This window comes from Anomaloglossus baeobatrachus, chromosome 2 (assembly GCF_048569485.1).
Source record: "Anomaloglossus baeobatrachus isolate aAnoBae1 chromosome 2, aAnoBae1.hap1, whole genome shotgun sequence".
In the NCBI taxonomy this organism is placed as follows: Eukaryota; Metazoa; Chordata; class Amphibia; order Anura; family Aromobatidae; genus Anomaloglossus; species Anomaloglossus baeobatrachus.
The window spans coordinates 764,003,517-764,029,893 of NC_134354.1; the positions used below are offsets into that span (position 1 = coordinate 764,003,517).

General features: G+C 48.7%; 2 protein-coding genes across 2 annotated transcripts in view; both read left to right on the plus strand.

Moving 5' to 3' along the window:
* Positions 1 to 4,851, plus strand: part of LOC142290029 (unconventional myosin-VIIa-like) — a 128,814-nt gene extending 123,963 nt beyond the window's left edge. Inside the window, exon 4 of the mRNA XM_075333972.1 lies at positions 4,669 to 4,851. Within this exon, the coding sequence (XP_075190087.1) occupies positions 4,669 to 4,851 (183 nt within the window). The remainder of the gene's footprint in view (positions 1 to 4,668) is intronic.
* Positions 4,852 to 20,694: 15,843 nt separating this feature from the next.
* The window catches only part of MYO7A (myosin VIIA), a 136,549-nt gene continuing 130,866 nt past the window's right edge, over positions 20,695 to 26,377 (plus strand). The window contains 1 exon segment of the mRNA XM_075337501.1: positions 20,695 to 20,861. Coding sequence (XP_075193616.1) covers positions 20,779 to 20,861 — 83 coding nt within the window. The 5' untranslated portion in view covers positions 20,695 to 20,778.

Here is a 26,377-nt window from a genome sequence, read left to right on the forward strand (position 1 = left end):
GTCTGCAGGGGTTGGTGGAACTCCGCAGAGCCGTAAGGACCGGGGCTGGGCGGTGGCCCACCGGTACCGGACCGGGGAACGGAGTGAAGCTAAGCACACAGGCAGGGCCATCGGACCCCGACCAGGCTTGGAGCCGCCGTCAATAGTTAAATCCGAATGTGACAGGGACCCCCGGGGTTCCCTAAAAACCAAGTCCCGATTGAAGGCAACCGCTCACACCGTGAGGATACACAGCCACTGGCTAGAAATCCAAGGGCCAGCGCCTGCGGGCAAAACGGGCTCCTCCGGTATCTATACACCGGGGAGCGGACTACCGTTGGGAAGCCATTGGAGTCAACTCAGTACACAAAGGTGCAGGGAGAGACAGCCACCATCACCTGTCCGGGGAGAGACACTGCAGCCGTCTGCGGGACCCGTCCATCCAGCCGTTTGGTTTACCGGAGACTTTGTGCATCTCTTGCTGAGTGAGTACACCCGTGCCATCCGGCACCGCGCCGCGCTGTCCCTGCAACCCTGCACCTCACCGACCCCGCCTCCCCGTCACACCACTGGGCCCCGGGACCACCAACCCCTACCCACGGAGGGGGAAAAACAACATCCCAGCTGCTCCCTACCATCGCTCCCGGGATCCCCGTCACCAGCAGCGGTGGTGCCCATCTTCACCACAACCCGTGGTTGACGTCACGGACTAAATCCCCAAACAAACCACCCCCTTTTCACTCACGGGCGAGGAGCGCCGCTTGGGTCCCCGGATACGGCCCACCGCTCGAGCCACCGAGCAGCAGCGCCGGACCCGAGCGTTAGCGAGCGCAGCTCCCCGCCGCCCGCGTCAACTTGGCGTCACGAACAGGATAGAACCGATCTACCTACCGGTAGAAGTGCGCCTTGCAGTCTCCACCGGTGGCGTCGGCCGAAAAATTTGAAGCGCGGCCATCTTTGGCGCGAAGATTTCCCGCTCGAGCGTCTTCCCTGAGCAGGGAAGGCGCGAAAGTGAAGCCCCGCCCCCAACAAGCGGAAGTGCTAAAGAGTACCAAGGGGGACGGGAAAAAGATGTCTGCGCCCGACGGAGCCGTCGGAGGAGTGGTGGTCGCAGCCGCAGCAGCGCCCATAGATGGAAACGGGGTAGCCCATGCTCCGGCCGCAGGAGCGGGGAAGGCTGCGGGCCCAGCGGTCGCCCAGGTGATGCCGTTCTCCCTGCCCTATGTGCCCGGTGCTACCTGGCTACCGCAGTACGATGGGAAGCCTGATGCTTTGCAGGTGTTCCAGAAAAAGATTAGCCCGGTCCTTGATTTATATCCCTTGACTTATAGGCAATGGGCAGCGGTAGTGCTAGGGCAGCTAACCGGCGCGGCTGAGCAGGAGAAGGAGACCTGGACCGACGCGGACCGGGCCTCGGTGACTACCATTTTCGAGAAACTACAAATCGCTTTTGAGACCCGCACGGAAGCGGAGCTGCGGATGCAGTTTTATCAGTGTCGACAGCGGCCTGCGGACAATATAAGAGACTATGCCCTGCGTCTGCAAACAGCTCTCCGTACGCTGAAGCGGGTGGACACTATTAATGATGCGGATAGCAATAAGATGCTAGTGGAACAATTCTTGCAAGGTCTTGGGTCTGCAGAAGACCGCAAGCAGCAACGGCTGTTGGCCCTAGAACACCCCAATCTGGACTTTGCAGTATTGAAAGAGCGGGCCATCAAGGCCCTGCAGGCCCCAACGCCAGACGCTTCTGAGGCGGCCTCATGGCCAGCTGAGACCGCTCCCATCACGGTGGCACCTCCTCTCCCGGCGTTACCAGCCTCTGCAGCGCCCGTCGGGATGATGGAGGAGCTAGCTGCCCAGGTCCGCCGCATGGATGGAGACCTAGACAAGGTCCTCGCCGCCCTCCAGCTTCCGACGAGAGTCAAGCCCCCAGGGAGGATCCAGCTCGCCGACAGCCCGGAGGACGTCCCCTGGATGCAGCGGAGAAGGACCAATGACTCACGATATGGGCCTCCTATTTGTTACAGGTGCAGCAAGCCTGGCCACTACTCTAGGCGGTGCCCGTTAAACGAGCAACCCCTGGGGCCAAGGGCCAATCCTCAGGAGTAGACACCAACGGCCCCCCCGATTGGCGAGACCGGTACGTCGGAGCTCGCCCCATCATCCCTCTGGCAGTGGACGGCATCCCGCTCATGGCCCTCTTGGACACAGGATCACAGGTAACCACTATACCATATACACTGTACCAGCAGTATTGGGGGTACTGACGAACTTGTCCCCTCTGATGATAGCCTGACCCTTGTCGCAGCCAATGGACTCCCTGTAACCCAAGTGGGATACAAACAAGTGACCCTGACCGTGGGACGTGCGGAGTTAAACAACCAAGGGATGCTTGTGGTGATGAATAAACCCAGTGACCATAACCCAAAAGTAATCCTAGGGACCAATGTGATGGGGCATTGTATGAGTGAGGTGCGGAGTCTGTTGCAGCAGTTGGCCGCCACAGCAGGAGGAGGCCGACAGAGGGCTGTGCAGCAAGAGATCCGGGTCCTTCTGTATCGGCAGCAAGTGAACTCAACCGGTGGAGAGATTGGTGGAGTAAGGGTGATGGATGTGGCCCCCTTGGTAGTGCCACCCCGAAGTGAGATGATGATTTGGTGCAGGGCAGCAGTAGGCCCCCAGGGGCGCGACTACCCGGCGATGGTGGAACCCACGCCTTCTGAGCTCTGGCCCACGGTGATGGCAGCCAGAGGGGTGGTTGACGTTAAAAAGGGGAGAGTGCCTCTAAGAGTGCTGAATTGTGGAGAGGAGGAAGGTAGGCTCCCCCGTTACGCTACCCTGGCCAAGTTGCTCACCCTAGACCCTCACACCATTCATGAAGCCGTCCCTCCTACCTCAGCATCCCCTGCCAGTAACCATACACCCCCTGAACAGTTAGAGGAGTGGTGCCAGGAGCTACACGTAGGTACTGACGCCACACCCACGCATCATAAAGAGGGGGTATACAGGGTGGTACAAGAGTATGAACAGGTTTTCAGCAAACACCCGTTAGATTTCGGGAGAATTTAGGGGGTTCAACACCATATCCCTACAGGCCTACATCCACCCATCAAAGAGAGGTATAGGCCCATTCCGCCAGCACACTATCAATGCGCCAAAGACATGTTGAGGAACATGAAGGAGGCAGGGGTCATTCGGGATAGTTGTAGTCCCTGGGCAGTCCCTGGTGCTGGTAAAGAAAAAGGACGGCACCATGAGAATGTGTGTGGATTACCGGAAGATCAACCAGATCACACAATGATGCCTATCCTCTCCCCCGTATCGAAGAGTCGCTAGCTGCACTGAGAACTGCTAACTTCTTCTCTACCCTTGACCTTACTAGCGGGTACTGGCAGGTAGCGGTCGCACCAGAGGACCGTGAGAAGACTGCATTCGCCACTCCTATGGGACTTTGCGAGTTTAACAGCATGCCGTTCGGGCTGTGCAATGCCCCTGGAACCTTCCAACGGCTCATGGAGTGTTGCCTGGGACATTTCAATTTTGAAACGGTCCTACTGTACCTGGACGATGTGATCGTGTACTCCCAGACGTACGAGGCCCACCTGGAACATCTGGCTGAAGTGTTCGCGTCCCTAGCCAAATATGGGATGAAACTGAAGCCCTCTAAGTGCCACCTACTGAAGCCCAGGGTGCAGTACCTCGGACATGTGGTGGGCGCGGAGGGCTTCGCCCCAGATCCCGAAAAGATCTCTGCCATTCAGGAGTGGGAGAGGCCGACCACGTGGACCGGAGACTTTGTGCATCTCTTGCTGAGTGAGTACACCCGTGCCATCCGGCGCCGCGCTGTCCCTGCAACCCTGCACCTCACCGACCCTGCCTCCCCGTCACACCACCGGGCCCCGGGACCACCAACCCCTACCCACGGAGGGGGAAAACAACATCCCAGCTGCTCCCTACCATCGCTCCCGGGATCCCCGTCACCAGCAGCGGTGGTGTCCATCTTCACCACAACCCGTGGGTGGCGTCACGGACTAAATCCCCAAACAAACCACCCCCTTTTCACTCACGGGCGAGGAGCGCCGCTCGGGTCCCCGGATCCGGCTCACCGCTCGAGCCACCGAGCAGCAGGAGCAGCGCCAGACCCGAGCGTTAACGAGCGCAGCGCCCCGCCGCCCGCGACACAAACACATATACTTCTACGACTTACTGAAGACAACTAGGGAAGCACCACCACAAAAGCAAGTACAATCACTTATACCACCCTAGACCACCAAGTAGTCAGGCATGAATCCTTCTACTAAGCAAGATTATCCAGGAAGCATACTTGAACCTCTCGACTACCTTAGACCACCAGGGAAGAAGTCACAAATCCCTTCCAACCTAGACCACCAGGGAAGCAAGCATTTTGTGCTCTGTAAGTAAACTATCTAGTTTACAAAAAAAATTATATGGGGAGAGGGGACCTTTATCTGCCATGTTAGTTAAATTCTCTAAAGAACGTTACAAGTCAAGTGAAGTAGTGTATAATGGATTGTACCTTCAGGGCTGCCATTTTGGTAGTAACCACAGTGTGCCCTCCATGACATAATCCTTATACGAATGATAATCTAATGCCATATTCTGTAGGATGATTAAAGGATCCTATAATGAAGGAATGCCTATTATATTGATCCGTTTCACTTACAGGAACACTGGATATCTCCACAAAATGCAACAAACATTAAACCAATGCACCCAACATCCATCCATGGAGTGGAGGACATGATCCGCCTGGGGGATCTCAACGAGGCCGGGATCCTGCGTAATCTACTCATTCGATACCGGGAGCACCTCATATATGTGAGTCGTCTGCTTGATATATTTAGATGAAGCAGTTTAGAAGGTGATACAATTTTATGTTTCAATAGATCCCGTGTCTAGGAGGAGGGCAAGGGTGAAGGAAACATGCAGCTTGCAGTTATCTTTGTGTAATAGTTACAGAGCAAAGCCTGAAAATGAATATCCACCAATGCCCTTGCCATCAGAGCTCAATTTTACTGATGCAAAGCTCCATATCCTCTGCAGAGGACTGAACGAAGACACCACTAGGGGGAGCAGTGGAGCTTGCTGAATACAATGTATGCATTGAGCTCCATAATAAATCTGTATACAGTGACCTCCCCCTAGTGGTGCAAGATTTTTTATCATGGAGGTATTTTTATGCAGGGTATTTGGAGCTCTGTGTCAGAAAACTAGAGCTCCTTATATTGAAAACTTCAAGTGATCACAGTCCAAACTAAAAGTGAGATATGACGATCCATTATTGGAGATCACTTGCTGTATTCTATTAGCCGATATCAAATTCCAAGCTGTAGATTATTTATTTTTTTTTTTTTTTCAATGCAGCTCTGGATGTGACTGGAGGAGGACACATGATACAAAGTATTTGCCAAGTTGCTAAAACTTTTCTGTGACCTGGCGATAGGATCCACTGGGAGCTCATCCGTGTCACACAGATACGGGGCTGTGATATGAGACAGATAATTATGGCCGATCGTAGCTCTCCCGTCTACATGATCTGCATTAAGATTTAATGTGTGTTGCGGCTGCCATTGTTTGAGCAAAATTAACCCTGTCACCGCCCTGAATAATTGATGATCAGAATCGGAGATGTGTTTCCCCGGGAGACTCTGGTGTGTGACCTTGTATTACTAATGCTGACATGCAGCAATACAATCCTGATCTGTGTGGGTCACTCGGGGTCATTTATTTTACCTTTTGAATTGCTATTTATTGATCAATACATTGTATATTGGAGGTTTTCCCTACACAAGAGAACTGAATAATCACACTGTGAAATTCAGATTGTTTTTATAGTTGGAGTTCCCCTTTAAGCAAACTCATTACTGGTGTAACTGAGCCATGTTTGTAGGTTGCTCTTGCCCGCACCGGCCTTTTCAGCTCTGCCGATACATTTTCAATAGGATTGAGATCAGGGCTTTGTGATGGCCACTCCAAAACATTCACTAAAGATTTCAACCTCGTCAGTAGAATTTGTTCATGGGGGGGAAGATCAATTTTTAATAAAAAAATATTTAAAAAGATGTTTAAAATTCTCCACATTTTAAGGTCTCTGTTTACTGTCACAGAAAAGGAACATTACTAAAGGGAATTCCATAATCAAAAGGTAATCATTTAGCCAAAGTATCAGATCACTGGATGCTTCACTGCTAGGAACCCACCAATCACAAAAACTGGGGTCCCATGTCTTTGTTTGACTGACGCAGTGGTCAATCATGTGTGCTGCTGTATCCATGAGTCCCATAGACTTTAATTGGAGTTTCAGCACATAAATATTCAAATGGTTGACGGTGGATGATAGAGGTTAAAATCCGCTCATCCGTAGAATGAGGAATGGTAGGCAAGTCGCGTTTCGGAGAACAAACTCATTCATTATTATTGATTATTATTTTAGCGACATTTATTCCATGGCGTATTACATGTGAAAAGAGGTATCTACTTACATAATCACCACTTTTGTCTGTTCTCCTATTCCGTGATGCACCGCGGCATTGTTTGTTGCGCAGCCGCAGTTCGAATGATGCTCCGGCTTCCGGGTCCTCACTGCACGCATGCACACAGATACACTGAGCACATACACACAACACAGCCACACACACTGCTGTATACTCAACTGTCCGGGGCTGCCGCCGATTCAGCTGTCAGCCCTTTACTGCAGTTGAATGCTTTGTGGCGCCGTAAAGCATTCAACTGCAGTAAAGCCATGACATCAACCTGCAGCGGCCGCTCCGTATACCGGACGCTATCACGGAGGAGTCTGTGTGCTGCAGCTGGAGGCTCCGCGGGCACGGAGGACAGGCGAGACACCGCATAATAGGGGACAGAAGGGAACCAGCAGGAGCACATTACTAAACAATGTGCTCATTGCTGCAGGGAACATCAGCCCCCCCACCACCACATCTGTATGCCCCCAGCCTCCCCACCACCACATCTGTATGCCCCCAGCCTCCCCCCACCACATCTGTATGCCCCAGCCTCCCTCCCACCAAATCTGTATGCCGCCAGCCCCCCTCCCACCAGATCTGTATGCCCCTAGCCCCCCCTCACCAAAACTGAATGCCTCCAGCCGCCCCCACCAGATCTGTATGCCCCCAGCCCCACTCAGCACTGCTCCTGTCAACACCAAGCATAGACAGATGCTTATTTCCCCGCACTCCCGATGCGAAAGCATCGGGCCTATTTCTAGAACATAATAAAAACAAGTATAATAATCATGAACAATACAAGGCATAGACTGGTTTAGGAGGAGAGAGGTCCCTGCCCCCGAGGGCTCACAGTCTACAGGGAATGGGTGAAGATACAGGAGGAGAGAGGTCCCTGCCCGCGAGGGCTCACAGTCTACAGGGAATGGGTGAAGATACAGGAGGAGAGAGGACCCTGCCCGCGAGGGCTCACAGTCTACAGGGAATGGGTGATGGTACAGGAGGAGAGAGGACCCTGCCCGCGAGGGCTCACAGTCTACAGGGAATGGGTAAAGATACAGGAGGAGAGAGGACCCTGCCCACGAGGGCTCACAGTCTACAGGGAATGGGTGAAGATACAGGAGGAGAGAGGTCCCTGCCCGCGAGGGCTCACAGTCTACAGGGGATGGGTGAAGATACAGGAGGAGAGAGGACCCTGCCCGCGAGGGCTCACAGTCTACAGGGAATGGGTGTGGATACAGGAGGAGAGAGGACCCTGCCCGCGAGGGCTCACAGTCTACAGGGAATGGGTGAAGATACAGGAGGAGAGAGGACCCTGCCCGCGAGGGCTCACAGTCTACAGGGAATGGGTGAAGATACAGGAGGAGAGAGGTCCCTGCCCGCGAGGGCTCACAGTCTACAGGGGATGGGTGAAGATACAGGAGGAGAGAGGACCCTGCCCGCGAGGGCTCACAGTCTACAGGGAATGGGTGAAGATACAGGAGGAGAGAGGACCCTGCCCGCGAGGGCTCACAGTCTACAGGGGATGGGTGTAAGGTGTTAAATATTGTTTATTCAGAGTCTAATGCAAGGGTAAAAGGGAAACACAGAGACACAGGTTTGCTAAACAGTTCTTGTATTACTTCATACAAGTAAGTGCACAAAACATGAAGGGTTAAACAGTTGCAGGGTGCAGAGGCTGGGAACAAATTAATCAGGAATGGATCCTCAAAGTTCAGCAGAAGTGTCAAAGTATAATTCAGTCTCTCTTACTGTACTTGTAAACGTCCATGGCCGAGCAGAAGGGTCCTGTGTGGACACGAGTTCCAGGGATCCAAAACAGAGGATGGCAGAAAAGTAGTTCTTCCAAAGACTTCAGGAGATCAGGTTACAGGCAGGCTGCTAACAGGATTCAGAAGCACTGGTCCAATGGTCCATCAGCTGAGATGGCTTAAGCAGGTAATTGGCAGGGAACAGGGCGGGAACATAGAAGCTGAGGAATCCAGATTGACTGAGGGCAAAGGTGAGGGCAACAGAACAGGAAGCAAGATGGCCAATGAAGAAAAAACAGATTAAAGCAAAATGACAAAACAAGGCAAAAAGTCAGAAAACCTCACAATGGGTGGGGATACAGGAGGAGAGAGGACCCTGCCTGCAAGAACTCACAGTCTACAGGGGATGGGTGAGGATACAGAAGGTGAGGATAGAGCAGATTGTGCAACACTATTGAGGACTGAGGGTTACTGCAGGTTGTAGAGTTGTCGGAAATAGGTAGGTCTTCAGGTTCCTCTTGAAGGATTCCACGGTAGGTGAGAGTCTGATGTGTTGGGGTAGAACCTTCCAGAGTATGGGGGATGCACAGAAGAAATATTGGATGCGATTGTGGTTGGAGGAGATATGAGGGGAGTAGAGAAGGAGATCTTGCGAAGGTCCGAGGTTGCATGCAGGGAAGTACCAAGAGACTAGGCACAGATGCATGGAGGAGACAGGTTGTGGAAGGCTTTGTATATCATGATTAGGGTTTTGAATTGGAGTCTTTGGGCAATGGGAAGCCAGTGATGGGATTGGCAGAGTGGAGAGGCCGGGGAATAACGAGGGGATTAATCAGGTGGCAGAGTTTAGGATAGATTGGAGGGGTGTAAGAGTGTTAGAAGGGAGGCCACAGAGCAGGAGGTTGCAATAGTCCAGGCGGGAGATAATAAGGGCACACACAAGTGTTTTTGCAGATTCTTGGTTAAGGAATGTACAAATCCAGGAAATATTTTTTTGAGTTGGAGTCTGCAGAAGGTGAAGAGGGCTTGGTTGTGTGGCTTGAAGGATAAAGCAGCGTCTAGAGTTACCCCGAGACAACAAGCTTACGGGACTGGGGTGAGTGGGCAGCTATTGACTTTGATGGATAGGTCAGTTGGGGGGGTTGAGTGAGCAGGAGGAGGAAAGGTAATTAATTCCATTTTGTCCATGTTAAGTTTTAGAAATCGAGGGATTCCGGTTAGTAGGGAGGTGATATTGGGTCCAGAAAGGTAGATCTGCGTATCATCAGCATAGAGGAGATACTGAAAACCGTAGGACTCTTAGACCAAAGGTGTAGATGGAAAAGAGGAGAGGTCCAAGAACAGAACCTTAGGGAACACCGACAGATAGGGGGCGAGATGAGGAAGTGGTGTGAGAGTGGGAGACACTGAACGTCTGGTCGGTTAGGTATGAGGAGATCCAAGATAGGGCCAAGTCTGTGATGCCCAGAGATGAGAGAATCTGTAGTAGGAGGGAATGGTCCACTGTGTCGAAGGCAGAGGACAGAGTAGTGTCACCCATCATCAATGGTAATTATCCTGATGAAGGCGTTTCCACTCCGTAAAGCGATGTATAAAATCACCTTTATGGACTCCATTCTTCATTCTACGACAGAGCAGATTTTAACCCCTATCATCCACCGTTAGTTATCTGCATTTCTAGGGTCTGCAGCAGCCGTCTGTGTCCTCTAGTTGGGTGTGTCTCACCCAACCCTTCCAGGTGAGCAAATTCCCTCCTTCTCTCCCAAATCATCTCACAGGTATAACCCTATTGCCCACTGTCTTTATATTAATTCAAATGGGGGACATGGGACCCCAGATTCCAAAGAAGGGTCTTCCAGTCATCTGACATTTGAGTAAGTAGTACATTTTGGTTATGGGAATCCCATGTAAAAAAACATTCAGTGTCTTTGTTATATATCTTTATTGCCATTTTTTTAGGTGTAAGAAAAAAATGGAAACTGTCACCAAGCTGCTGTTGACAGATCTGTTATAAATGTTGTTTCACTGTTTTATGCAATTAAAGGGGTTGATCCCTTTCATTACATTCTTCCATCAGATCCAGCAAAACATAACCATTTCAAAAAGAAAAAGATCCATCAACAGCAGTTTGTTGGCACTGAACTGAAATGCATAACTACTACTCTTTCTTAGAGGGGTGTTTCCATCTCCAAGATCCTATCCCAATATGTAGTAGGTATTATGATAATAATACTATTAGTAAATACCTCCTATTAAAAATGTAGTATAGTTCTCCTGATTAGCTATGTTGCTTACCTTATGTGCAGGGCTTTGCAGCTTAGGTATCCATGGTCACAACCATTAGGAACTAACTAACTGTCACTATTTGAATGCTCGTAACCATGGATACCTAAGCTACTGCAATACCCTGCACATGAGGTAAGTGACATAGCTAATCAAGAGAACTCTACTACATTTCTAATTAGAGGAATTTGCTAATATTATTATATTGGGATTGGATCTTGGAGATGGGAAATACCCCTTTAAACTCATGATCAGATCTGTATATATAGCGTGATTGATAATTCTATAATCCATTCTTCTTTCTTAAGACTAACTGTGGAGGGAGGGTAAGTAGCCATCACCCATCAAGGCTTCATTTCAGCTTTATGCCTCAGGCCATCATCTCTTCTACCATTCTGCTTGTCATATATTTCATGTAACCCCGCAATCATTGCTTTCGGTATACGGGACTTGGCACAGCAGTATACATACAGAAGGGATCTCTACCAATATATATACCAATATAATGCACTAAGGTCAAAACGATGACATGACTTTACTAAATGGGACAATTTTATTGTCTTAAGGCCCCGTTACACGCTACGATATATCGGGTGATATGTTGTCGGGGTCACGGATTCCGTGACGCACATCCGGCATCGTTTGACATATCGTAGCATGTGACAACTACGAGCGACTGTTAATGAGCAAAATTACTCACCTTATCGTTGGTCGTTGACACGTCGCTCATTTTCAAAATTTCGGTCACATTCTTGGATGCAGGTTGTCGTTCCTGAGGCAGCACACATCGCTCCATGTGACACCCCGGGAACGATGAACTGCAGCTTACCTGCGTCCCGCCGGCAATGCGGAAGGAAGGAGGTGGGCGGGGTGTTACGTCCCGCTCATCTCCGCCCCTCCGCTTCTATTGGGCGGCCGCTGTGTGACATCGCTGTGACACCGAACGTCCCTCCCCCTTCAGGAAGAGGATGTTCGCCGCCCACAGCGAGGTCGTTCGGGAGGTAAGTACGTGTGACGGGGGTGACCAACTTTGTGCGCCACGGGCAATGAATTGCCCGTGACGCACAAAGGATGGGGGCGGGTGCGACCGCTCATGCGATCGCACGAGAAATCGATGCGTGTAACGGGGCCTTTACTTAAAAGGGTTGTCCACTAATTGGACTACCCCTTCTCATTCCACATGTTTGGCTCCATTAAAATAAATACTCCTATATATCCTTCCCATGCCGGTGTGGTTCCAGCGGTCACTGTTGTGAATGTCAGTTATGCTTTTGCTGCTGTGAGGCTCCCTCTTGTGGCCAGGAATGGTTTGGACAGAGACCAGGTGTGTTGAGCAATGGGCGTTTCCATTGCTAACTCTCTGCCTATTTAAACCCTGATCTGATAGTTGGCTATGCCGGATGTCAGTTGTTCTTTGTTCACCAGCCTGCTTCATCCTGCTCCAGACCACATCTACCCCAGATAAGTGCTTGGCTCTTTATTTGTTGTTTGGTTCTTTTTGCTCTTATCTGAGTTTGTCATTTACTGTGGTTATTGTCAGTTTATTTGCATGCAGGGATCTTCCCTCTCAGTTGCTTAGTTGGGAAGCTCCCTGCAGCTATGTTTGGAGTATTGCTCCTATAAGTATATGTGTTTGTTGCTTCTTAAATTTGTAATGGTTCCTGCTTTCTGTTCATTGGTATGACAAGAGCGCCTGATATAGGACGGAGTTCAGATCTAGCGATCTGAGGGCTTTTTGTACTATCAGGTTGTTGGATTTTTGTAGGGTTTTTCTCTGGCCACCATCAGTCCCTTTCCTGTCCTGTCCTATTTAGTCAGTAGGGCCTCACCTTGCTAATCCGATCATCTATCTGTGTATTGTGTTTTCCTATATCACCGCAGTCTTTGAATGTGGGGGGCTTGCTATTCTTTTTCTATTTTATGAGGCAGAGAGTTATTCATCTTTCCTTCCTATAGGATAGCTAGTTCTCCGGCTGGGTTCGCGGTGCATAAGATGTTAGTTCAACCCTCGGCTACTTCTAGTGTTGATGGTTAGTAAGGGGATGGCGGCCAGATTAGTTGCCAATGCTCTTGTCACCTTTTACCAATGATTTATGGTGGTCTTCCATGGTGCCAGATCATAACAGGTCACTCTCCTGAGGTTGTGACGTCACGCGAGCCCTATGCTCATTCGGCACCAGCTTCTCTTTCCCTGTCTTCTGAAGGATAAGTTATCAGAAGGAGGTGAGAGCTGCGGCTGACTGCCTGTTAATTACTATCTGAAGGCGGAAGAGAAACTGGTGCTAAGTGGGCGCAGAGTGTTGGTGTATGCAACAGGACTTCTTTGTATGTGTGAAGGAGGACTTTATGCTGATCTAACAGTAGATGGCGATGTTGTGTAAAGTTTCCTTACTCACTGTATTGTAAACAGTCTCTTGTTTCTTTCTGGTTTTGGTTTCTCTTCCTGATGCAATGCTGTATGACTGTGCATATTTTTACCTCATGCTCTCAGAAGTAAAGAGCTTGTTATCCCATGTAATCTGCTCTGTGAACTTTCTTCTGCAACTGGGAAGCTAGAAGTTGTGCAACATGGGGCTCGCGTCACGTCACAACCTCGTGTGCGCCCTGGGAGAGCGAGCGCCTGCACCACAGCAACCTCACCGCCACAGGAGGTGTATAAGGTTTTTTATTTTAATGGGGCCAAACATGTAGTATAAGAAGTGGTTGTCCAAGTAGTGGACAACCCTTTTAAATTAATGCAACTGAAGCTTCAAAATTTTTGCAATCGGGTTTCATTAGACATTTTTGCACCGTAGCCTTTTGTTTTGCACTATTACTATTCATAGTTTCACTGAAAGGGGTATTCCCATCTCCAAGATCCTGTCCCAATATGTAGTAGGAGTAATAATAATATTAGCTAATACCTCCAATTACAAATGTAGTATAGTTTCCCTGATTAGCTATGTCTCTTACCTCATGTGCAGGGCATTACAGTAGCTAAGGTGTCGATAGTTCCTTCTTATAGACTGGAGACCAAAATTGTACACAGTATTCGAAGTGTAGTCGTACTAGTGACTTGTATAGGGGCAAAATTATGTTCTTGTCCTGAGCATCTTTGCCTCTTTTAATGCATCCTATTATTTTGTAAGACTTGGCAGCAGCTGCCTGACACTGGTTACCCAAAGTTTTTTTTTTCGTTGACATTTTGCCTATTGTTTTGGAAAGCGTCAGTGAGCCCACTATGACAGTCTTACAAGAAGGAGATTGTAACTCTTCTAGCTGTCTATTTCTGAACTCCTCTGAGCTGATTTATTACCATAGCCTGTAAAGCAAAACGGTGCGAAATGTTTAATTAAATATAATTGCAAAAAAAATGTTTTGTCACCCAATACATGCATTTAAGTAAAGGAAAAAAATATGGAAAATTCCTTTAAGGGGTTCTTAGAACTACTGTACTTAGTTCTTAAAACTATTGGAACCAAATGCCCGATCTTTGTGCTGATCGCTGTCCGTCCTAAGACCCAGTCCTGGACTGTAAACCTATAACCGTATAATACTCCCTTCGCTTCCTAATAATCCCTACCCTGTACCCCCCTGCACCCCAGATCTGTACTATCTTGGGATTCCTCATGATAGGCTATGCTGGGAACCAACAAGTATCATTATTAGTAAGAGTCGATTGAGGAGGCATCTCACCAGCTTGGCATGTTCTCTGGTCACCGTCATGTCACCTGCTGCACATTCGCTTCTCCTTATGGCATAATCCATGTAAACCGCTGATGTGCATGCTATAATGTCCTATATTACATGACTTGTAATCACACAGGTAGAAGAGAAGACCGGGTTTATGCCGCGCTAAAAACTACTGATGCGTGTAAATTAAAAGATTTCCTTTTTATTGGACAGTTCCTACGCGTTTCAGAGACATCCGTCTCCTTCCTTAGGAAAAGAAATCTCTCATTGCACCCGGACCTATGTTATTCAGTGAAGGAGAGCAGATGGTCGTCTTTTTTTCTGATCCAGATTCTGGTTGAGAGAAAAGTCGCATCATCCTGCGATTGTCTGCGAGAGCCGTGTCACTCGCACCCATAGAAGTCTATGGGTGCGAGTGAAACATCGGACTGCACTCGGGTGACATCAGAGTGCAGTGCGATAATCGCATCAGCTGACAATAGAGGAAACGGGGAGATTAATCCCTACTTCTCCTCTGCAGCTGCAGGATTGGGTCACAGTCGCATGACACTCGGCTCACGCCGGCAGCACAGTGGGAGCTGAGGGTCATTAGCATATCGCATCTGATGCTACACGTCCGTGTGAATCCAGTCTTATACTTAGAGTATCCAAGTGGTCTTCTCTGTAAGTATTGAGTCCCCTAACCCAGTTATAATGCTCAGGAGTGCCCCCTTATGCGACCATCTGCCTCGGGGCAAACTGGGGCTACATGACAGAGTGCAGGGGCTCTACCACGAGATCACACTGTACCAGTAGATGCCAATGCAGATCAATGTGGTGGTCTTTTAGTGATTCGGGGCACTTGGCCGTACGTCCAATCTTCAGTGTTAAAGATGATAGCACTATTTCTTCTTTTTCTTCTTACTTTGGAAATTTTGCTCTTCTATGGCCTGAAACACCTCTCTGTGCAGCAATATTCAATATGGCGCAGTGCCTCCTCCTGAATCTTGCTGGCACCGCTATGGGAATTCAGGAAGGAGTTCTTCTTCGACTCGGGAAACCCCATCTAAGCTCTGTACAAGAGAGGAGACACGACTTAAGGGCGGCTTACACGCAGTGACATCGCGCTGCTGATCGCACCCGGCCCCGTCGTTTGTGCGTCACGGGCTAATCGCTGCCCGTGACGCACAATATCGCTAGGACCCGTCACACGGACTTACCTTCCCTGCGACGTCGCTGTGGCCTGCGAATAGCCTCTTTTCTAAGGGAGCGGTTTGTGCGGCGTCACAGCGACATCACACGGCAGGCGTCCAATAGAAGTGGAGGGGCGGAGACCAGCCGCATGACAGACACGCCCACCTCGTTGCCGGAGGACACAGGTCCGGTGCTGTTCGTCGTTCCTGGGGTCCCACATGTAGCGATGTGTGCTGCCTCAGGAACGGCGAACAACCTGCGTCCAAAAGCAGCAACGATATTTGGGATTAGAACGACATGTCAACGATCAATGATTAGGTGAGTATTTTTGATCGTTAGCGGTTGCTCGTAGGTGTCACACGCAACGACGTCGCTAACGAGGCCGGATGTGCGTCATGAATTCCGTGACCCCAAGCGATGTTATTGCGTGTAAAGCCACCTTTAGGTTTATTTTTAGGGGGTAAAATGATAAAAAATGCCAAAGAAAATAAACAAAACTAATGGTACTGTGTCGCCCGGGGACCAGGGGTTACTCAGATCCGGGCCACGAGGTTACTTCTGTGGGTATCACGGTGGCGTGACCCGGTCTGTGATCCCAGGCTCCACAGTAAAAGGGGATTTAGTAAGGGAGATATTGTCCGTGACGCCACCCACGGTTGTGGTGAGATTGGAACACCACCGCTGCTCTGGACGGGGATCCCGGGAGTGATGGTATGGAGCAGCTAGATGTTAGTCCTCCCCTCCGTGGGTAGGGGGTTGGTTGTCCCGGGGCATGGAGAAGCTGGGGATGATGGCAGGCGGTTTGCGGGGCCTGGTGAGGTGCAGGGTCGCAGGGGCAGCGCTGTGCCGCACGGCACGGGGTACTCACTCAGCCAGTAATCACGACACAGTCCTTGGTAAAACACTCGGCTGGATGGACGGGTGCCCACAGACGGCTGCGGTTGTTGTTTCTCCCCTGACCCAGTTTGGTGGTGTAAGTCCTTTCTTCCACCTCCGTGCACGCTCCTCCTGCGCTCCGGCTTCCAGCTGGCTCCCCGGTTTGGTACCGGTGGGCCACCGCCCAGCCCCGGCTACCTACGGTTCCACCAACTGTCTCCCCGGCTCCCTGCAGACGGCCACTACCGTCTGCCTGACTCTCTGCTGCACGAGGGCCCTAGGCTCCAATCCTAGGCCCCAGTCTGCGTCTGCCTCTCTGCAGACCTCTTCTCTCTTCCTCCGCCTGAACTTGACTGGGCTTGTTTCCTGCCCCAGGCCAGCTAAACTCCTGGGTGGGTGTCTCCATCTCCTGACTCCGCCCACCTGGTGTGTCTGTCTGAGCCCGAGGAAAGGAATCAAGTTTCACTGGGGATGTCTGCTGTGAAACTGCTGGGGGTGGGGGTGTGTGTGTGTTGTTACCTGTGGCCACTGGCTTGTCCAGGGCGCCACAGTACCACACCAACACAACACATATATTCCATTCTTAATGGAGGTAGTTGCACTCTGCAGTGCTGAGATATGTGGAACAATGAATATGGGAATGCAGACATGCATTACTGCTATGCAAAACAAGCAAAAACTGAGATACTTAGCACACACAAAAATGGCCAGTTTTATGTGAGCCCAACAGCCAATGGCAAGGCGACCTCTATTTGTTGAGTCCTTGCCTTCTCTAATGCCTCTCTTTGGGCCAATAAACCTACAATCCATAGACGGATAGGAACCTGCAAATGAAGAATTAAAATCACCTAAGGCTGAAAAGCAGGAGGGCTCAATCGGAAGGCATGACCCTAAAATCCAAGACACTGATGGCACATCCTTTCTAATGTGAACAGGTGCAAACTGAATATAAAACAGTAACAAAAAGGAGACAGCTGGGAATATAGACCTGCATTACTGCTATGAAAAACATGCAAAAATCAGTCATTTTCTTAGATACCAGGGTCATGCCTTCTGATTGAGCCCTCCTGCTCTTCAGCCTTATGCGATTTTAATTCTCCATTGCAAGTTCCTGTCCACCCATCGCTTGTAGATTTTTTGGCCCAAAGACAGGCATTAGAGTAGGCCAAAAAGAGGTCACCAGAAAGACCCACATTGTTTACAAGAACAGGTTTCAGTCTCTTTTTTTTCATGGTACATGGGGTGTAATTTTTATGTTATTTTCATTCTCTTTTTTTTCTTTCTTTTTTTTTTCCATTATTGGTTCATATCGCTGATAACATAAAGGAAATACTTGATTGTTTTCCACATTTATTAATGGACACAAAGGACCACTAAATATATATTTAACATTTGGTTCCCCTTTCCTTAGCATTATTTTTATGTATCTGACAAATGTTATTTTTTGGGGTTTTTTTTCGATGATTAGAGGGGTTAGTAACAGTGATTTGGGTTGGCCTCAATAATTTTTTTATTTATTTAGTTTTTCCTGATTTTTATTTATTCATTTAATTAAATTTCATCAAATTTATTTTACAGATTGTACCCCAATTGGCTAGAAAAGACCATTGATTTGGCAGATCAACATTTATATTCTTTTTCTATAGTGTAATAACTAATATACCAGCCCCAGTTACAAGTGAAACATATATTTGCCCAGTTATAGGAGAAATTCAGCCTCCTGCCTACATAGCAGAGCTGACTGGGTCTCGCTTTACAGTTGAAAATATATATATTTGCCCAAGTTACAGGGGAAATTCAACCTCCTGCCTGCATAGCAGAGCTAACTGGGTCTCGCGTTACAGTTCAAAACATACATATATATAAATATTATATATATATATATATATATATATATATACACACATGCATATATATACATATATATGCCCCATTTACAGGAGGAATTCAGCCTCCTACCTGCATAGCAGAGCTGACTGGGTCTCGCATTACAGTTGAAAACATATGTATGTATGTATGTGTGTGTATATATATATATATATATATATATATATAATTATAATTTTTATTTTTTTTGCCCCAGTTACAGGGGAAATTCAGCCTCCTTCCTGCATGTAAAACTGACTGAGTCTCGTGTTGCAGTTGAAAACATATATATATGTGTATATATATATATATATATATATATATATATATATATACATATGCCCCAGTTACAGGGGAAATTCAGCCTCCTGCATAGCAGAGCTGTGACTGGGTCTCGCTTTACAGTTGAAAACATATATTTTTGCCCAAGTTAGGGTACCGTCACACTTTAGCGACACAGAAGCGATCCCACCAGCGATCTGACTGGTCAGGATCGCTGCTGCGTCGCTACATGGTTGCTGGTGAGCTGTCAAACAGGCAGATCTCACCAGCGACCAGTGACCAGCCCCCAGCCAGCAGCGACGTGCAAGCGACGCTGCGCTTGCACGGAGCCGGCGTCTAGAAGCTGCGGACACTGGTAACTAAGGTAAACATCGGGTATGGTTACCCGATGTTTACCTTAGTTACCAGCGCACACCGCTTAGCTTAGCGTGTGCAGGGAGCAGGAGCCGGCACTGGCAGCGTGAGAGCTGCGGAGGCTGGTAACGAAGGTAAATATCGGGTAACCACCTTGGTTACCCGATGTTTACCTTGGTTATGCTCCCTGCACATTCAGGATTGTTGCTCTCTCGCTGTCACACACAGCGATGTGTGCTTATCAGCGGGAGAGCAACAATAAAAAAACGAACCAGCACTGTGTGTAACAAGCAGCGATCTCACAGCAGGGGCCAGATCGCTGCTCAGTGTCACACACAGCGAGATCGCTAATGAGGTCACTGCTGCATCACAAAAACCGTGACTCAGCAGCGATCTCAGTAGCGATCTCGCTGTGTGTGAAGTACCCCTTACAGAGGAAATTCAACCTCCTGCCTGCATAGCAGAGCTAACTGGGTCTCGCGTTACAGTTCAAAACATACATATATATAAATATATATATATATATATATATATATATATATGCCCCATTTACAGGGGAAATTCAGCCTCCTGTCTGCATAGCAGAGCTGACTGGGTCTCGCATTACAGTTGAAAACATATTATTTTTATTTTTTTTGCCCCAGTTACAGGGGAAATTCAGCCTCCTTCATGCATGTGAAGCTGACTGAGTCTCGTGTTACTGTTGAAAACATATATATGTGTGTGTGTGTGTATATATATATATATATAGATAGATAGATAGATAGATTTGCCCCAGTTACAGGGGAACTTCAGCCTCCTGCTTGCACAGCAGAGCTGACTGGTTGTATATTAAAGTGTTGTCAGCCCTTGCAACATACTATGTACACAGCATTTGTTTAGTACTATATATACAGTAACAAGAAAAGAAGAGAGAATACTAAACCATCTCTGCCTTTTCTATGGGGAGTCTGGCTGTGTCTGATAGCCGTCATTCCACACTGCCATCTGCACAATTTTGTGTACCTTCTATACTCTGTAGTGATGTTTTAGGGTACTTTCCCATGATTAGGGTTTGCAGTGTTTTGGAAGCAGCATGTTTCAGCTGCATCCAAAACGCTGAGATGTACAGTACTAGCACAGTGGATGTGCGTGTGTGGCCCGCAGTGAAAACTGACCTGCGGTGCGGCTTTCCGAGCCCGCAGCATGTCAATTCTTTGCTTCGGCGTCACAAGCGTCCTCCGTACGGAGAACACAGCGAGAGACCGCAGCGCACCGAACCCTGATCGTGGGCACAAGCAGCTGTGGTCTCCTGCGGAGGAGACTCATTGCCCGCAGGTCAGGACCCGGCACATCCAGGACGCAGCGGGCCCTGATCATGGACACGTACCCTTAGAGTAAACTGTGGACCGCACAGATGTTTATAGTATTGGGTTAGTTAAATATTTCAAATCCTCTTGATAGGAAAAAAAAATCTGTTATTGATCTGTGTATACAATACGTGTGTAGTCTTAATGTATCTCTGTGGTTACAGGTCTGTATATATGGGCAGCATGGTGGTTAGCACTGTACGGTGGCTCAGTGGTTAGCACTGTTTCTTTGTAGCACCGGGGTCCTGCGTTCAAGACAACATCCTCAAGAAGTTTGTATGTTCTCACTGTCTTTGTGTGGGCTTCATCCGTGGTTCTCCAATTTCCTCTGATACTCCAAATACGTACGGTACTTATAGGGAATTTAGATTGTGAGCCCAATGGGGACAGTGATGATAATATCTGTAAATCGCTGCAAAATATGTTGGCGCTATATACCGTAAGCAATACATAATAATAAGTAAGTATATGATAACACAGTATCAGTTAGCAAGTTGTTGTATAGCGGTTATATATATAAATAGTGCCGTAGCACACTGGACAGAGGGGTACAGGATGCATGATGCTCTCATTCTACTCTAAATGACTGTTGTTTTCCTCTTGCAGACGTACACTGGATCTATTTTAGTTGCTGTGAACCCCTACCAGCTGCTCCCCATCTACACGCCGGACCAGATACGTCTGTATACCAACAAAAAGATCGGAGAAATGCCGCCCCACATCTTTGCCATAGCTGACAACTGTTACTTCAACATGCAGCGAAACAGTAAGGACCAGTGTTGTATCATTAGGTGAGAAAAGCACCCCAGTATCAGGCTTATGGGTCATAGGAGCTATTAACGAGCCATTGAAAGGGCCGATTACTACTTAATAGCCAGAAATTCTCGGATTCTGCCGGAACACAGAAGCTCTATTATTTATATAGTGGCCGCGGCCCATGACTGCAGATCCTCCCCCATTCGATTGAGTAAAGGTGTAAAACACAGCGATGTCGCTAGCGATCGCACCCGCCCCCGTCGTTTGTGGCAAATCGCTGCCCGTGGCGAACAATATCGCCGGTACCCGTCACACATACTTACCTAACAACGTCGCTGTGGCCGGCGAACAACCTCTTTTTTAAGTGGGAGGTTCGTGCGACGTCACACAGCGGGCCACCAATAGAAGCGGAGGGGCGGAGAACAGCCACATTAAAGTCACGCCCACCTCGTTGCCGGAGGACGCAGGTACGGTGTTGTCCGTCGTTCCTGCAGTGTCACACGTAGCGATGTGTGCTGCCTCAGGAACGACCAACAACCTGCGTCCTGAACGAGCAACGATATTTGGAAAATGAACGACGTGTCAACGATTTGGTGAGTATTTCAGATCGTTAGCGGTCCACACGCAACGACGAGGCCGTATTCCGTGACCCTAGCGATATCTCGTTAGCGATGTCGCTGCGTGTGATGGGGCCTTTAGGGACGGATCTGCAGTACCCGGCAGCAGCCACGTTAATTTTGATGGTGCTCCTGTGTTCCAGCCGCATCGGACAACTTCTGGCCACAACCGATTCCGCAAACAGCTCATTGGCGGCCATGTTGGCTTTTGCACCCCTGTTGATGATGTATTGATGACTTATTCTAAGTATGGGCAATCCATGAAAAAGTAGTGGGCAATCTATGCAAGTCACACAAAATGTGTATTATTTGTTACCCACTTTAAGCGGGCTTTACACGCAACGACATCGCTAACGAGATGTCGTTGGGGTCACGGAATTCGTGACGCACATCCGGCCTCGTTGCGTGTGAAACGCAGGAACGACCGTTAACGATCAAAATTACTCACCTAATCGTTGATCCTTCGTTCCTTTCCCGATTATCGTTGCTGTTGCAGGACGCAGGTTGTTCGTCGTTCCTGCGGCAGCACACATCGCTACGTGTGACACCGCAGGAACGAGGACCATCACCGTACCTGCGGCCGCCAGCAATGAGGGAGGAAGAAGCAGGGCGGGATGTTCATCCCGCTCATCTCCGCCCTTCTGCTACTATTGGGCGGCCGCTTAGTGACGCCGAACGAACCTCCCCCTTAGAAAGGAGGCGGGTTGCCGGTCACAGCGACGTCGCTAGGCAGGTAAGTATGTGGGATGGTTCCGAGCGATGTTGTGCGCTACGGGCAGCGATTTCCCCGTGACGCATAACCGACGGGGGCGGGTGCGCTTGCTAGCGATGTCGCTGTGTGTAAAGCCCACTTTACTGCATATTCTAGTTTTTAATGACACCTTTCAGTTTACCTTATTTTGTGACAAAACAAAAAAAAATGCAAATATGATAAAAACAATATTTTGATATTAATTTTTGGCGGTTTTATTTTTACTCTGCTTTTAAAATGACCTGAAAACATGATTTTCTGGTCAATAGGATTAAAGTGATACTTTGTTTGTTTTGTGACATTAATGCCTGAGTTTCATCACTTTTTTGTTTTTCTATTGAAGGAGCCGTGTGAGTTTATTTTTGCATGGAAAGCTTTTTTTTATTGGTATTATTTTGGGTTGCATAAAAGGCTTTGATCGCTTTTTTATTGCATTCAACCAAAACCAGGTATTCTGGGTCTTCAATTTTGATGCTCTGTTCACTGTTAATTAATTGATTAGTACAGGTTATATAGCATTTGTCGCTGCTGTTAGAGATAGCTGTATTACACAGCCGGCACCTGGATCCCAAAACACACAATATCTGGCTGTACAGTGGCAGTACGTCAATAGAGGGTATAAAAAAAATGAATTATTAGGCTATGTGCCCACGCTGCGGAAAATGCGCGGATTTTGCCGCGGATTTCTCGCGGAAATGCCGCGGATTTTTCAGAAATCTGCATCACAGCTACTCCCCAGCCATTTCTATGGCATTTGGGAAATGCTGTGCCCACGCTGCGGATTTTTCCGCAGCAGAAATCATGCGGATTTCCGTGCGGAAAAATCTGCAGCATGTCAATTATTGTTGCGGATTTTGCCTATTCAATTGAATGTAAAAAAAATCGCAAAATCCGCAACGAAATTCGCGACAAATCCGCAACAAATCCGCACAAAATCAGCACCTATGAAAAGGTGCAGATTCCGGGGGAATGCTGCGGATTTAGCTGCAGAAAAATCCGCAGATACACAGTCTCGTGGGCACATAGCCTAAAGGCCCTGTCACACATAGAGATAAATCTGCGGCAGATCTGTGGTTGCAGTGAAATTGTGGACAATCAGTGCAAGGTTTGTGGCTGTGTACAAATGGAACAATATGTCTGTGGCGCCCTGGACAAGCCAGGACGTCACAGGTACTACAACAGCACACCCCACACCCCGGTTAGGCACATCAGTTACACACACAAATCCTTGTTGCATCCCTCCAGGGGCTGATGTCCACACCAGGTGGGGTGGACCCAGGCGGTTGGCCCCACCCACCGAGGAGTTCACAGTCCTGGAGGCGGGAAAGGAAGAGAGTTGAGTTAGGGAGAGTGGAAGTGGAGGAGCGAGAAGTAGTAGTGGAGGAGCAAGAGCAGATTGACGGTGTCCGGGTGCGTGGCCCGGGCACTCAAGAGCAAGGTTGGCAGACGGTGGTGACCGTCTGCAGGCGAGGCCGATTGACGCACAACCGTGAGGACCGGGGACGGGTGGTGGCCCGCCGGTACCGAACCGGGGAGCGAAGAGAAGCCAGCACCATTCGGCAGGGCCTACGGACCCCGACCAGGCTTGGAGTCGTCGTTAAACCGGTCAAATCCGTCAGCGACGGGAACCTCCGGGGTTTCTCAGCAGCAAAGACCCGACTGAAGGCAACCGCTCAACCGTGAAGGGAAATACAGCTACCGCCACAGCTAGAGTTCCCAGGGCCAGAGCCTGCGGGCAAAAGGGGCTCCTCTGGCAAATACACCGCTGGGGAGCGGGTTACCGGTGGGAAGCCATCGGAGCCGAAAACACACTACAGGTGCAGGGAAAGGCAGTCACCGCCAACCTACCGGGAGTGACCACCGCAGCCACCTGCGGGACCCGTCCATCCAGCCGTTTGTTTTATCAGAGACTCCATCTACGTTATTGGCTGATTGAGTACCACCGTGCCGTCTGGCACTGGCTGCCGCCCCCGCGACCCGGCACCTCGCCAAACCCTGCCATCCACTTTACAGTCCCCATCACCGGGCCCCGGGACCACCAAAATCCCCTACCCACGGAGGGGAGAGAAACATCTCGGCTGCTCCCTGTCATCGCTCCCGGGATCCCCGTCCAGAGCAGTGGTGGTGTCCCCAACCTCACCACAAACCGTGGGTGGCGTCACGGACTAAATCCCCAAACCAAGCCACCCCTTTCACTCATGGGCGAGGAGCGCCGTTCGAGGCCCCGGATCCGGCCCACCGCTCGAGCCACCGAGCAGCAGCAGTAGCAGCGCCGGACCCGAGCGTTAGCGAGTGCAGCGCCCCGCCACCCGCGACATGTCCATGATTTCACTGCAACCACAGATCTGCCAAAGATTTATCTCTGTGTGTGACGGGGCCTTTAGACTTACGGAGCAAATACAACACAACCAATGAGATTAAGCAATGCAAAAGATATAATACAATAAGAAACTGCAGGCCATTTTTTTTATACCTTTTATTGACTTACTGCTCTACAGTCAGGTATTGTGTGTTTTGGGATTATATTATTTATTTAGATTATATTATTTATCTGCAGACACTGCCTTGTTTATTTACTTATTGTGCATTCTATTATCAGTGTCCTTACAAGATTATTACGTCCATCCCCCTATTTCATCCATATTTTAACATTTGTATTTGTCAGCCTTATATATTTTGTATTAATAAAATGCAAGTTTATATATAAATATATGCCCCCCTCACAGTATATATGTTCCCATCCTGGGCCCCTCCTGGTATATATGTCCCCATCCTGGTTTATTTGTCCCCCTCCTGGGCTCCTCTAGGTATACTTGTCCTCCTCCTAGTACATACATCCTTCTCCTGAGTTCTTCCTGTTATATTTGTCCTTCTGGTATATTTGTCTCTCTCCTGGTATATACAGTTAGGTCCAGAAATATTTGGACAGTGACACAAGTTTTGTTATTTTAGCTGTTTACAAAAACATGTTCAGAAATACAATTATATATATAATATGGGCTGAAAGTGCACACTCCCAGCTGCAATATGAGAGTTTTCACATCCAAATCGGAGAAAGGGTTTAGGAATCATAGCTCTGTAATGCATAGCCTCCTCTTTTTCAAGGGACCAAAAGTAATTAGACAAGTGACTCTAAGGGCTGCAATTAACTCTGAAGGCGTCTCCCTCGTTAACCTGTAATCAATGAAGTAGTTAAAAGGTCTGGGGTTGATTACAGGTGTGTGGTTTTGCATTTGGAAGATGTTGCTGTGACCAGACAACATGCGGTCTAAGGAACTCTCAATTGAGGTGAAGCAGAACATCCTGAGGCTGAAAAAAAAGAAAAAAATCCATCAGAGAGATAGCAGACATGCTTGGAGTAGCAAAATCAACAGTCGGGTACATTCTGAGAAAAAAGGAATTGACTGGTGAGCTTGGGAACTCAAAAAGGCCTGGGCGTCCACGGATGACAACAGTGGTGGATGATCGCCGCATACTTTCTTTGGTGAAGAAGAACCCGTTCACAACATCAACTGAAGTCCAGAACACTCTCAGTGAAGTAGGTGTATCTGTCTCTAAGTCAACAGTAAAGAGAAGACTCCATGAAAGTAAATACAAAGGGTTCACATCTAGATGCAAACCATTCATCAATTCCAAAAATAGACAGGCCAGAGTTACATTTGCTGAAAAACACCTCATGAAGCCGGCTCAGTTCTGGAAAAGTATTCTATGGACAGATGAGACCAAGATCAACCTGTACCAGAATGATGGGAAGAAAAAAGTGTGGAGAAGAAAGGGAACGGCACATGATCCAAGGCACACCACATCCTCTGTAAAACATGGTGGAGGCAACGTGATGGCATGGGCATGCATGGCTTTCAATGGCACTGGGTCACTTGTGTTTATTGATGACATAACAGCAGACAAGAGTAGCCGGATGAATTCTGAAGTGTACCGGGATATACTTTCAGCCCAGATTCAGCCAAATGCCGCAAAGTTGATCGGACGGCGCTTCATAGTACAGATGGACAATGACCCCAAGCATACAGCCAAAGCTACCCAGGAGTTCATGAGTGCAAAAAAGTGGAACATTCTGCAATGGCCAAGTCAATCACCAGATCTTAACCCAATTGAGCATGCATTTCACTTGCTCAAATCCAGACTTAAGACGGAAAGACCCACAAACAAGCAAGACCTGAAGGCT